This window comes from Setaria italica, chromosome IV, assembly GCF_000263155.2.
Source record: "Setaria italica strain Yugu1 chromosome IV, Setaria_italica_v2.0, whole genome shotgun sequence".
NCBI classification, from domain to species: Eukaryota; Viridiplantae; Streptophyta; class Magnoliopsida; order Poales; family Poaceae; genus Setaria; species Setaria italica.
In genome coordinates, this window is record NC_028453.1 from 6266109 (window position 1) to 6280112 (window position 14004).

General features: G+C 47.7%; 1 protein-coding gene across 1 annotated transcript; it reads left to right on the forward strand.

Annotated features, from left to right (window-relative positions):
* The first annotated feature begins 12317 nt into the window (after positions 1–12317).
* Positions 12318–14004, forward strand: LOC101771217 (cyclin-dependent kinase inhibitor 1). The gene is made up of 4 exons (XM_004964835.2): positions 12318–12860; positions 12972–13039; positions 13137–13346; positions 13454–14004. Exons 1-4 carry the CDS (start codon positions 12414–12416, stop codon positions 13533–13535), a joined length of 807 nt encoding a protein of 268 aa, XP_004964892.1. The 5' UTR covers positions 12318–12413; the 3' UTR covers positions 13536–14004.

The window sequence follows — 14004 nt, forward strand, 5'->3', positions numbered from 1 at the left end:
TATGATTCCAGATAGACGTGGTATCATTTTGTGATATAGTGATATTAGTTATTATTTAATGTCGCCATATGTTTCTGCCCCACCTAAAATTTCGAGTCAGCTCCGCCACTGGGTCCAGCTATGCTAGCTTCGATCAACAGGATAGATATACGTATGCATGAACTGTTGGGCTGTTTTTTTGTTTAGTTCACCCCCAACTCCCAACTTTGACACTATGCAAAAAGAAGATTCCCCATCACATCAAACTTGCGGTACATGCATGGAGTACTAAATGTAGACGAAATTAAAAACTAATTGCACAGTTTTGTTGTACTTTGCGAGACGAATCTTTTAAGCCTAATTAATTAGTCAATGTTTGGACAATAATTCACAAATACAAACGAAACGCTAAAGTGTGCTACAGTACTGTAACAGTAATTTGACACCTCCAAACTTTGACAACTAAACAAGGTCTAAGATCTCTTCCTGGATACAATACTACACGCTTGCGCGTGAAGTCTGAAAACCATGTCTTGTTTTATGGCCGCGCTGCACAGCAAGAACTACCAGGCAGACACAGTAACGAAACTCGATAAAAAGAACAAATGAAACGCGAGAATAAGGGGGTGTTTGGTTCCCTTTGCTTATTTTTAGCACGTGTCACATCAAATGTTTAGGTACTAATTAGGAATATTAAACGTAGACTATTTACAAAACCCACTACATAAGTGGAGGTTAAACGACGAGATGAATCTATTAAGCCTAATTAATCCATCATTAGCAAATATTTACTGTAACAACACATTGTCAAATTATGGACTAATTAGGCTTAATAGATTCGTCTCGCCGTTTAGCCTTTACTTATATAATGGGTTTTATAAATAGTCTACGTTTAATACTCCTAATTAGTATCTATACATTCGATGTGACGGGTGCTAAAAATAAGCAGGAGAATCAAACTAGACCTAACGGAAACGACGCAGACAGATCCGCGTGCTGTACGTGTGACTGTGCCCAAAGGCCCGAACTACTGTGCGCTGCTGTCATTCAGTGCCGGCAGGCCCTCCGATGTCACGGCGCCTCCACCAGCCTGATCGGGCACGGACAGCCAAGGGCCGGAGCCGGACCAGACGAACTGGGAGATCCTTGCTGCCAGTCTGCCAGGCGCCGTAATTGGCAGTGGGACTGGGAGCATTTTCCTGTTCGTTATCCTTTTGTGTTCTCGCCCCTCTTGTCCTATTGCCTTTTGGCCTCTTCCTCCCAGCACACGCTGCCCTGTCTTCTGCTCCTCCCATTATTGTTGCATCTATCACGTTCGCAGCTTTCGACTCCTTTTGTTTCTTCAATCACTTCGTCGGACACTGCTCACGTGTGTAAATGCATGCGATCGATGAACACTCCGTTTAGTTTTCAACCTTGATAGAATCTTGTACCATCTTTCATCATCACGCGCGACAAACCATGGTATTTGGATTCAAAACAAGCGATCACTGTATTTTTGAGATCTCAACAGTGCGTTCAACTCACTGTGTGTGAATCCGAACATAGCCTCCAGCACTGTGCGTGAGCATTCGCCGGCAAGCACGACGTGGCATAGTACTCCCGACATTTTCAGAGCCGAGCTTTTACTGCAAGAACTCTGCCCCTACTCCAGTTCTTGAATTCGCTTGGTCCCATCGTTTGGAAACTGATCTCAACTGCCCCGTCTATCGTGTCCCAGCCGCCTCCGTATGTCTGGTGGTGCTGCTAAGCGTTTGCATTAGATTAACTGCTGCTGCGAGCTTACACAGCCGGTCAAGCAGCTCGTGGTTTTGTCGATCTGGACCTCTCTGCTCTCAAGTTATTACCGTAAACAAAAGCCAGAGTTTCAGACTAGTTGTCTGGGCGGGACCTGCTCCAATCACGGCCCCCGTTAGTCGGATGGCACTGGCTTATCCGTGTTCACCAAAGTTTAATCCAGTGTGCTCCAGACGGGAGCTTTGTCTTACATGTGACGTCAGAAAACTCAGAAGCACAAACTACTGTCATACACATGTGAATGATTTTTCTTTTAGAACTACCAATCCGCGCTAAAGATCATATCGCCGATCTGCAGCTGTCAGCCAGGATAATTATTCTTGGATCTAGCCAATGCGTGCTTGAAACATGTGTCATGATTAGCTAGCAGGACGCCATTTGATCCTATGGAGTAGGAGCATGCAGAAAGGACGAAAAGATAAGGTTTTGTTAAAACAAGGGTATACACCGGTAGATCAGTAGATGACATGCATTCTCCCTTATCCAAGAGTCTTAGATAAAGCCTAGAGGGTTATCTTTGTTGTATGCTAGTTAGCATCTTTATCAAGGTCAACCCCTGATTATCCGTTGAAAAGCAATGCTACAGAATGAACCATCTGAGACGGGCTATCACAAACGATTTTAGGTAAACCAGCGGCGATATAGTATCACCGCCGGTTATAAAGGAAATGAAGCTGTAGGAGGTGAAAACCGGCGGTGAAAATTACCATCACCACTGGTTTGTAGTATCACCGCCGGCTCGTAATACAAACCGGCGGTGATAGTTGCCCCGGACCCGAAATTTTCATCAACTTCAATTCAGAGGAACAACTTGCGTTCGGGCCCATGCTATCCCACTCCCCTGCCCGGCTACCCCTCTCTCTTCCTCACTCTCTCTGCCTCCCCCCGCCCCCCTCTCTTCCTCCTCCTCCCACTTGCCGCACCCCTCTCTCTCTTAGCCCTCCCTCTCGCCGATCGCCTCCCATCCTCCTCTCCCTCTCCTCTGTGGCTCCCTCCCTCCCCCGGCCGCCTCCCCTCTCTCCCTCTCTTCAAGATCTCACCACCCCTCTCCTCCTCCCACCGTGCGCCCCTCACAGCTCATGGCGGCAGTGAGGAGCGGCGACGGAGGCCAGCGAGTTGAGGAGCAACTGCGCCAGCGACGGCCCAACTCACGGTGGCGTGGGGGGCGAGGAGCAGGCGGCGAGATCCAGGAAGGCTCGACTTCGAGGAGCGGCGGGTAGCGAGATCCAGGTGGGCTCGACTTCAAGGAGCGGCGGACGGCGTGATCTAAGCATTGGGTGGCTCGCCGGCCGGTGAGTCACTCACTCTTTCTCTCTCCTCCTCCTCCTCCTCCTCCTCCTCCTCTTCCTCCTTCCCTCTGCTGCCCCTCGGCCGGGAGGAGCGACGGAAGGCTGGGACGGGACGAGGGGTGGCCCTAGGGGAGGCGCGGCCGACGCAAACGAGGCACGGCAGCCAGGCGCGGCCGACGTGACGTGGGGCTGGGAATTGTTTTTATCCAGCATCACCGCCGGTTCCAGAACCGGAACTGGTGGTGATGGGATATCCCCATCACCACTAAATTGGATACGACGGATCCCAAACCGGCGGTGAAGGCCGGTGGTAATACCGCTTTTTGTAGTAGTGAAGGAAGCCATTTTTAGGTTGATTATTAGTTAATTTTAACCGGAGTGTATAGTTTAATTTCTCATTTTAAACTCGATCAGCTAGGGGTGTGTTGGCGCTAAAATCGGGCTAACACATGAACACACTCAAATGTGTGGCGAGCGCATGGGCTCCCTGCAGCTCCTCTGCGTGGGCTGGTAAGACCGGTATGGTAGGCCGGTCAGACCGGTCTCGCCGGGGAGCCCGACGAGGATCCAACGAGTGCCTTCCTAGGAGGGATCCATCGTGGCAGGCGCACCTTGGGTTGCCCTAGGCTCGGTAGGCCAGCTAGGGTGCCTCCTCATGCCTTAGATACGAGAGAAGAACAACACATAGGGTTGGAAAAGTAGGGTAAAGAGGATAAAAGGTAAAATGATAAAAGATAGATTGATTTGTGACAGATTGGATTCCCTCAATCTGCAGTGGCCCTTTATATTTATAGGGTGGGGAGGTCTTGCCCCGTTAGGAATCGAAACCCTAACAAATCCCGTGTCAAAATACAATTCCTAACTCGGACTACGCAGACTAAACCGGTCTGACCGCCTTGGCAAATCGGTCTGACCGGGTTTCCTGGGTGCAGATCTTCCCGAGGTCATAACTCTCTCATCCGAATTTCAAATCGGACGTTCTACATATGCATTTGTATCTACTCGACCAGAGCTACACAATGATGAAGTTCAATTTGTATTTTGAGGACTTTATTCCAACTGGTCTGACCGGTGAGAAGACTGGTTCAGAGACCTGATCGTCCAGCTCTGCCAATTTTGACCTCGAACACATGCCCCCCCCATTTTATGGAAAAGCTTGCGTGCTAGAAAACATTCTCAATAATCAAAATTATCTAAAGGCAATGATAAACAATACATCGCCCATATGATGGTTTTTTTGTGGATGCTAATGTAGCCGAAATAGAATTCTAACAAATACAGAATGTATGAAACTACTACTTTCGGCTTTGAACATATAAGCATATCTAATAACAGAAATCTTAATGCGTCCATGGTGACCAATTATAGCTCCTTGGTAAATCATAATCATAATATTGATAATCATAAAACGAGAACCAAGGATTACACCAAAACTATAAATTATAATTAGATATAATTGAATATGCACTCCACGACATATGCATCGATGGAATAAATGATGAAGACCAATGAGACGATCATTGATGCCTTTTTGCCCTTGGTGATGAAGAACTCCTCCTTTGATTGTCTTCTAACCAATTGATTTTCTTTTGCTCAAATATTTTCTGATATTTATGTAACAATTCAGCAAAGCCTAGCTTTTTCTTCATCACATTGCTCTTTGGTGTGACATTTGCAGCTCTACCAGATTTTCTAGCAAGATCAGTCAGACCGGTTTGGACACCGGTTAGACCGGTTCCTTCAGAGCCAATCACTTTGAAGTCATCTTGCCCCCCAAGCCGAACTCACATATTGTTCAGCTATTTTGTTTGAAACATGTTCAACATTAAGGGCAATCTGATCAATAAAACTAGCCGATGATTCTTCAGTATTCGTCTTTTCTATGTCTAGTGTCAAATCTCAACTTTTATTTAGTCTACCATCCTTTTTGATATGATAGAGTTGTTTGGTCACTTTGCACTTATTTTTCTGCATAGACCGATATCTTTGATGAAAACGGTCATCATTCATAGGTGATGACACACTAATTGTCGGCTCTCTATATGTAATATAATCTGGATAAAAATATCTAGGAAGCGATGACATATATGAATTATAATACCATGATAGATAAGAATAAGGTGTATTAAAATAAAACTCCCATGGTATAGGCGTAGGTGATCCATGTGAAGTAAACGGCATTGATGTAGGGAAATTATTCCATAGCCGATTCTGATCATGGAACCTCTATTTTGGAACGGATTTTGAGTGCTTGGAATTTTTAGACCGACTAGCATCATTGATATCCTTTTGTCTTTGGAACTTTGCCGGAAGCTTCTTTGGGTTCAGCTTTTCCTTTTCATGCGTATGATGGCCTTTGGATTCAACGGTTTTCCAAACACCAATCTCAGGTTTCTTGGGTTTAACCATCTTTGGTTTTGATTCATTTTGCGAAACCCCTGAAGAAGCGCCAGTTTGCAAACCGGTAAGACCGGTTTCAGTAGAACCGGCACATTCACCTTTGTTTTGTTGCCCCCCGAGCATGGAAGTACTAGATATAGTTTCTATGCTCATTCTAGGGATTTTGGGTCAACAATTTCAGCTTGAGACTGCCGACTTGTTTCTTGACCAACAACATCACTAGTCGGCAAGTTTTTGCAAGGATTAACAACTAATTCAGCACTAGTACTAATGTTATCTTACTTTTCCATTAGTTTACTTTCTGCTAAAGCTGAATTATCAATAATGGGATTTGTTAAACCCTCTTTTCTAACAAGACTAGCCGATTGTTTGCAATCAGTAGCGACTTTTTGTGCCATTAACATGAGCTCTTTACACATTTCAGCAAATATATCATGAATTGCAAATATATCTTTTTCATCAAAGATGTGTTTAGCAACTTTTTCATGTGAATTCATTGTACAATTGGACTCAGATTCGACCGAACTCACTATATTGTCCACCGGCATATAAATTTGTTGAGGTGACGATGTATGAGAGTACATAGACATACTTTGCATGTTGCTAGTATCATGAAAACTTGAAGTATACACATTATTTTGCATAGGCTTTTGTATGTGATTTTCATGATCACAATTTGGATATCTAGAATAAAAATCTAAATAATTGCTAGCCGATGCAATATTTTCCTCAAAGGATCTAGCAGCACCAACATAAGGATGCATTGCAACCTCAAGATTAAGATCAAGAGTTTGTACTCACTTGAAGATTGCAAATCCTTGATGACGATCTCGTTCCCCAGCGGAGTCGTCAAAATGTGTTGTTACTAAAATCGGACCAACACACGAATGCAATCGAACATGCGGCGCACGGAGGGGCTCCTTGTAGCTCCTTTGCGCGGGCCGGTCAGACCGATCTCACCGGGGAGCCAGGCGAGGATCCAACAAGTGCCTGCCCAGGAGGGACCCATCGAGGCAGGCGCACCTTGGGTTACCCTAGGCTCGGCAGGCCAGCTAGGGCGCCTCCTCATGCCTTGGAGACGAGAGAAGAACAACACATAGGGTTGGAAAAGTAGGGTAAAGAGGATAAAAGGTAAAACGATAAAAGATAGATTGATTTGTGATCGATTGCATTCCCTCAATCGGCCGTGACCCTTTATATTTATAGGGTGGGGAGGTCTTGCCTTGTTAAGAATCGAAACCCTAACAAATCTCGTGTCAAAATAATATTCCAGGGCCGACCCTTGGGAGGAGCCAGGTGTGGCGGCCCCAAATTCCCAGGAGCCCCACCCTATGTGTCAGGTTATCTATACCTGTTGACTAAATCGCGATTAGCAGTAGTAGATCCAATCATACTCCGCGTCGACCGCCGCCAAGGGTTGCCGCCGCCGCGTCGTGCAGGACTGCAGGTGCATACTCGTGCGCTATGCGCATGACCAATTTGCTATTCTGTTGTTCCTATAATCTTGCTCGCTATTCCTCACTCCTACCTGGTTCCTGTTTGCTTTTTGTCAGGTTGTTTTTGAATCGTGAGTCGTGAATCGTGACTCGTGCTACCTGCAGTCTGTTGTTGTGCACTCATGACCTCTAGGTGCTCAAGTTGATCCTATTCGCTGCTTGTTCACTGTTCCTCGCGATTGATGTGTTGACTGTTGAGAGTTCTATTCTAGAAAGTTTAGCTTGCTGATTTTGCGGTTGGGAACAATTCGCTTCTGTGATCAGGTGATTCGATTATCAATTCCCCAATTCTTCATATCATTAATTATTAATTTACTATCACAAGTTAGTTAATTTTAACTGATTTATAATTATTGTGTATTTATAATATTTCAGTACTGTGGGATATCATGTCGTCTAGAAAATATGAATTTAGTTGAGAAAAGGAAAAGAAAAAGATGTGTCGATGAGTTGATAGAATCACAGAGAGGAGCTATGGATAAATTTTTCAAGAGTAATTAGGGACCTGAGAGTAATACAGGCGCTTAGACGAACCCAGATGAGTTGGCAATAGTTGTTGTGGATGAAGCAACTAATGAGAATCATGAAGAAAATGTTAACATCAACGTTGATGATAACAATGTAAGTGACTTTGAGAACACAGTAAATGCATCAGGCGCACATGCACAGTCTGCTAGTGGTGATGAGAACCAGTTTACACTTCAGATATTTATGATCCAAGAAATTGGGATAATCTTGATAATAAAGCAAGAGACATGTTAGTCGAGAAAGGGCCTATAAGAGAAGAAAATATCAAATTTCCTCTAGATGCTGCCTCAAGATATTTTTCATATGTTCATTATTCTAGAAAATTAAGCAATGGACAAGTACATGATAGAAAATGGTTAGTTTATTCAAAACATGTTAACAAAGTTTTTTGTTTCTGCTGTAAAATCTTCAAATCTAGCACTAGCAAGAGTCGTAGTTCCTTAGCAGGTGATGGGTTTAGAAATTGGAGGCATATCAGTGAGAAGCTTAGAGAATATGAAAATAGTGTCGACCATATTAGTAACATGAACAGTTGGAATGATTTGAGAGCTAGACTGCGAAAAAATGAAATAATTGATAAAGAATTGCAGCAGCAAATCACAAAGGAGAAAGAACGGTTGAGGCAAGTTTTGTTAAGAATAATAGCCACTGTGAAATTTCTTGGTAAACGTAATTTGGCTTTCAGAGGAAGCGGTGAGCAGCTTTATAATGATAGTAATGGTAATTTTTTAGCTTGTGCTGAGATGATTGCAGAATTTGACTTGGTAATGCAAGACCACCTTACACGCATTGAGAACAAAGAAATTCATTATCATTACCTCAGTCATAAAATTCAGAATGAGTTGATATCTCTTTTGGCTTCTGATATCACAAGTTCTATCATAAAGGTTGTTAAAGAGACCAAGTATTTGTCCATTATCCTAGATTGTACCCTTGATGTCAATCATCAAGAACAAATGACTTTATTAGTTCAATGTGTTAATTTGTCTGATGGCAAAATAAAAATTGAGGAGTACTTTTTGGGGTTCTTGAAGGTGGATGACACATCTGGTTTGGGGCTTTTTAATATATTGCTTGAGTCTATAGAGTTCTTTGGCTTAAAAATTAGTGCCATAAGGGTCAAGGCTATGATAATGGTTCTAATATGAAAGAAAAATACAAAGGGGTAAAAACACGGTTACTTGATATCAATCCAAGAGCATTGTATATGCCATGTGCGCGTGCCATAGTCTAAATCTTACTCTTTGTGATATGACAAAATCCAGTGGGAAAGCTGTTTCATTTTTTGGATTTGTTCAGCGCATATATGTATTATTTGCTGGTTCTACAAAAAGGTGGAATATTTTGCTTAAACATGTTCCTAGTCTAACTGTGAAATCATTGTCCAATACTCATTGGGAGAGTAGAATCAAAAGTGTTACAGCAATAAGATATCAAGCTACTGAGTTAAGATCTGCTTTGTCTAAGTTACATCATACTTCTGACATTGAACCTAAGGATAGAAGTGATGCAAAAAATTTATTTGATGCACTTGGCAGCTTTGAATTTCTACTTGGTATGGTTATCTGGTATGATATTTTATTTGCTGTAAATAAAGTGAGCAATAAGTTGCAATCGCCAGCCATGTGCATTGACTCTACATTGAAGCAAATACAAGGTATAACGTAATACTTTGAGAATTACAGAAATGAGGGATTTTCTTCTAGTCTGATCATCGCCAAAGGTATTGCAACAGACATGGGTGTAGAGGTATCATTTCCAAAAAAATGTTGTGCTACGAGGAAGAAACAGTTTGCTGAAAGTAATTGCCAAGAAGAAATTCTTGAAGCTAAGAAGGCTTTTGAAGTTGAATATTTTTTTTATTTTGGTTGACATGGCGATCGCTTCTTTGAAAAAGAGATTTGAAGAACTCATGGTGTTTAAAGATATATTCGGATTTTTTATGAGCTCAAGCACTTTGAAGTCATTAAACGATAATGAACTTGAAGAATGTTGTACTAAATTTGCAGAAACTTTTTCTTTTGATGGTTCATCTGATGTTGAGGTATATGATGTTATTTCTGAATTAAAAATTATGAAATTCACATTGCCAGATGGCGTAATGTCTGCTATGGAGATTTTTGAGCATGTCAGAGATGTGGATTGTTATCCTAATATCTCCATTGCTTACCGACTCTTATTTACTGTGCCTTGACTGTCGCATAGGCTGAAAGAAACTTTTCAAAGTTGAAGTTATTGACGAACTATTTGAGGTCAACAATGACTCAGGAGAGGTTAAACGGTTTGGCAACATTATGCATCGAGAAAAAATTGTTGGATAAGATTGACATCAACCCTATCATAAGTGACTTTGCATCGAGGAATGTTAGAAGAAACTTTTAAGGTAATATGTATAAATAATTTGATATGAATATTGCTTTTAGATACATTTAAGTATTTAGTGGCAATATTTCATATATATTTGTTATAATGTTTATATTAAAGGACCCCGATTTTTATTTTTGCCCCAGGCCTCCCAAATCTCAGGACGGGACAATTCCTAACTCGGACTACGCAGACCAAACCGGTCTGACCGCCCTGGCAAACCGGTCTGACCGGGTTTCCTGGGTGCAGATCTTCCCGATGTCATAACTCTCTCATCCGAATTTCAAATCGGACGTTCTACATATGCATTTGGATCTACTCAACGAGAGCTACACAATGATGAAGTTCAATTTGCATTTTGAGGACTTTGGTCCAACCGGTCTGACCGGTGAGATGACCGGTTCAGAGACGTGATCGTCCAGCTCTGCCAATTTTAACCTTAAACATGGTGAAGTCGTAAAATCTTGGTATATAGTGTAGGACAAGAAAATTGGATCCTGGTTCAGGAAACAAACAAACAATCTTTTAGAAATGCACTCCTGCGGGAGGAAGTAGTGCATGCCATACGTAAAGGCAACTTTGACACGGAAGAAAGTTCACCAGCCGCCCGGAGCCCTGCCAGACAAAGGAGCGCACCAGAGCGTAGTACAGATGGTGGTGGCAGAAGCTTTCTGAAATGAACCACAGTTTGGTAGGATCTCCGAGAAAGGTAAATATCGACAAAGCCAGCAACAAGCAACCGAAGGAAAGCTTTTCCCTCACACGGTCACGGTGGCAGTACACCGTTAGTTGGAGGACTGACTCTCGAGGGCGAGGCATCTTTACTTATAACTCCGTGCGCATAGAAGTTTCCATTTCCTCACTGCAAAAGTCCCTTGGAATTTTGCTCCAGAAATAAGGATCACGAGCAATTGCCCTGATGATTACAAGAAGTTGGCCAGATTTTGTCGGTCCATGATTGATCCGCCCAGGTGGCGAGAAAGAGGACAACCAAGGGCACGGACGCACGGTCACGTGCACACGCATGCACGTCGCGTTCCCCAACAATCCCCGCGTGGCCGCTTCTACCAGGCCGGCCAAGCCGCACGCAACGTACCGACGCCGCGGCGCTTGATGGCGCGCCTCTCCTCGGGTACCCTCCCCCCGCCGCGGCGGGTGTCGGGGGCGTCCGCATGCGCTCCACTTGGACCCGCATGGCGCGGCGGCGACCGGAGTTAACTGCAAGCTCCAACTAACCGGCCGGGCAACGATGACGACGCGACCCGCTCGTGCCTGTCTGCCCATGCAGCTAGCCATGCTAGCTACGCGCAACGGACGCGAGCGCGCAACACGCCACGAGGCGGATCGCGGCAGGCGCGGCCGGCCGGCGCCGTCGCCACGCACGCACCTCCCGGGCAACGGCCAGTGTACTAGCCAGGCGTCTAGCGCACGCGGTGAGCAGCAGGCAAGCAGATCTGCGGCGACACGTACGCATGCATGCGCGGACGTCGTACGTGCAGCCTGCAGCGTGTGATCAATGCGCGGATCTTTCTGATGCAGAGGCCGGTACGGGCGCATGCAGCACTGCAGCCAGCAGTCATGTGACAGCCCCGCCGGCGCGTACAGTGCGGCGGCGTCGCCGTCGATGCGGCCGCGTGCAGGCGCCGGCGCGTGGATCCGCCTCGTCGTTGGACAAATGGACAACAGGACGTGAGTGAGAGTACGTGCAGGTTGCCAGGTTCGTGCGTGCTCCTCTTTGCAATCAGCCGAATCTCTTTAGCAGATCACGTAATGTAAGCATGCCGAGAGTATAGTTGATTACTCCGTAGGATTACAGTAAGCTGAGAGTGAGTAGTGGCCACGTTCATGGCCACCGGCTGATGGTCAGTGCAGAAATCACCGCGAGCACTCGGAAGGGAAGAGTGAAAGCTCGCACGTGCACACCACTCGTAATAATAACGCAGCAGGAAGGCACGGAAACAAACGGCTAGGCGAGGCCGCACGGTTGCGAGGGTGCACGTGGCAACATTTACTCTTGGCCCATCAGAGCCATCAGCCATGGCCCCCCCGGCCGGCCGGCCGGCCGTCAGGTACGCCACACGCGCACGCGCACGCCCATGCCGCCGCCACGCTCGCCCATCTGAATACCTGACGCCGAGCTTTGAATTCGAAATTCGAACGCCCCAACCGTCCGATCCCGCAATCATGACGTCCTGTTCCGCCGGAAACGTCACGGAACGGAAAGAGAGGGAGACCCGGTCCGCACCGTCCCGTTGTGTCCCAACGACCGCGGCGGGCCCCGCGTGTAACGGCGCGCGGGGCTCGGGAGCGCCCCCCAGCCGTCGGATCCGGATCTGACCTCTGACCGGGCCTCGCCTCTTCCGACGCGGACGCGAGGTCAGCACCGGAGGCGGCCGCATTCCCGTTGGCCGCGCCTGGGAAGATAAAAGGAGGCCGCCAGCCAGCGCGGTGGGGGTGTTTCCAGTTTCCGTGCGTGCGCGAGGGGAAGGGAAGGAAAGGAAGGGAGCAGCAGGCCAAGGCAAGCGTCCAAAGCGGCGGGCCTTTGCTTTGGTTTGCCCTGATGGGGAAGTACATGAGGAAGCGCACGGGGAGGGCGCCGGCCGGGGAGCTCGCGCAGGTGGTGGTCGGCGTCCGGACGCGGTCCCGCTCCGCGGCCTTCGCGAGCGCGGCGGCGGCACCGGCGCCCAAGAGGCCGAGGAAGCAGGCGGCAGCGCGCGCGGAGGTGGAGGTGGGGGCGGTGACGGGCCGAGGCGACGGCGGCTGCGCGGCGGCGGCAGGGTGCTACCTGCAGCTGCGGAGCAGGAGGCTGTTCATGGCCGCCGCGGCAGCCGAGGTGCGGCGTTCGGTGCCGGCAGAGGAGAAGGCGGCGCTTCCTGGGACGACACAGTATGGAGCTACCGGGGAGCCTGTGGTGGTGGTCACCGGGATGTCGAGGTGCTCCAGCACGGCGTCGTCGGTGGACGTCGTTGTGGCGGCGGCTAGGGAGAGGAGCGATGGCGCAGCGGAGGTGGGCGGGAGCTCTGTGTATTAGAATAATTCGCGCATGGCGCGAGCTGCTTTTGCCTGCTTCTGGCGCCGAATTATGCGTTCTCATCGTCGTTTCTTGGTCTCACTGCAGGTACAGGCACGCGAGGACCCCGACGTCGAGAGCTCCGTCAGCGACTCGGCCGGGTGCGGGCGCGAGAGGTGAGTTCCTCGCTCCGGAATTCCGCAAGTTATGCGTTCTGGCATACTCTCATGACAAGAGTTTTCTCACGGTTTCCCGTGAATTCTCGTAATTCAGGAGGGAGGCGACGCCGTCGAGCCGGCCGCCGGTAGATCTCAGCGACGAGGAGTCGAGTCAAACGGCGGACGACCAAAAACACCACCGTCGGATGTCTTTGAACGCTGCGACGGCCGCGGTGGCTTGCAGGGCAAGGATGCCGGCAGAGGAGGAGATGGAGGACTTCTTCGCGTCCGCGGAGAAGGCCGAGGCGGAACGCTTCGCGGCCAAGTAAGTCGGAATTCACTGTCGCCACCGCATGCATTTCGTATCGTTCGTCGTCGTGATGAGTTCCATGACCGCCAAGGTCACTAATTCTGGGCTCTCCCCCTCCGCAGGTACAACTTCGACGTCGCCCGCGGCCTCCCGCTCGACTCCGGCGGCCGGTTCGAGTGGACCACGGTGGCCGCCAGCGGCTGAATGACGACGTACAAGGCGGCCGGAAAAAGCGTAAAGCGGGTCGGCAGCCGAAAAGCGTCGGCGGCGGCGCAGAAAGCGAGGGCCCTGCGGCGTGCAGTGGGGCGAAAGAGATCGGACGCCGCAAGCTCCAAAGAGGAAACAGTACAGAAAACCAGCAGAGCAGAGAGACACCAGTAAAAAGACGAGCATTTTCGCTTTGGCAGTAGTAGCTCCTATTCTCTCCATTCGCCATCCGGCTTGAATTGTTTGTGGTGTTCAAAATTCTTCGTAGTTCCTGCCTGTAGGATCTGGATTTGTGTAGCCCGTTGCGACACTGCGAGTGGCGTAATTGTAACTCCTGTTTTCTGTTTCCGGTTGGTGTCATCGGGACAGACGGCATTCAATGTACAGTACCACAGCAGCTCTCAGCAGACGCTGCAGCTGCTGCGACAGTTAACCACCGTCACATTGTTTAGCTGACGACACCTCA

Bases quoted from the DNA above. Each gene is read 5' to 3' on its own strand.
- LOC101771217 (XM_004964835.2), top strand. From the start codon at position 12,414: ATGGGGAAGTACATGAGGAAGCGCACGGGGAGGGCGCCGGCCGGGGAG. The intron at 13,040-13,136 runs GTGAGTTCCTCG...CTCGTAATTCAG, and splicing joins GCCGGGTGCGGGCGCGAGAG to GAGGGAGGCGACGCCGTCGA. The intron at 13,347-13,453 runs GTAAGTCGGAAT...CCCCCTCCGCAG, and splicing joins GCGGAACGCTTCGCGGCCAA to GTACAACTTCGACGTCGCCC.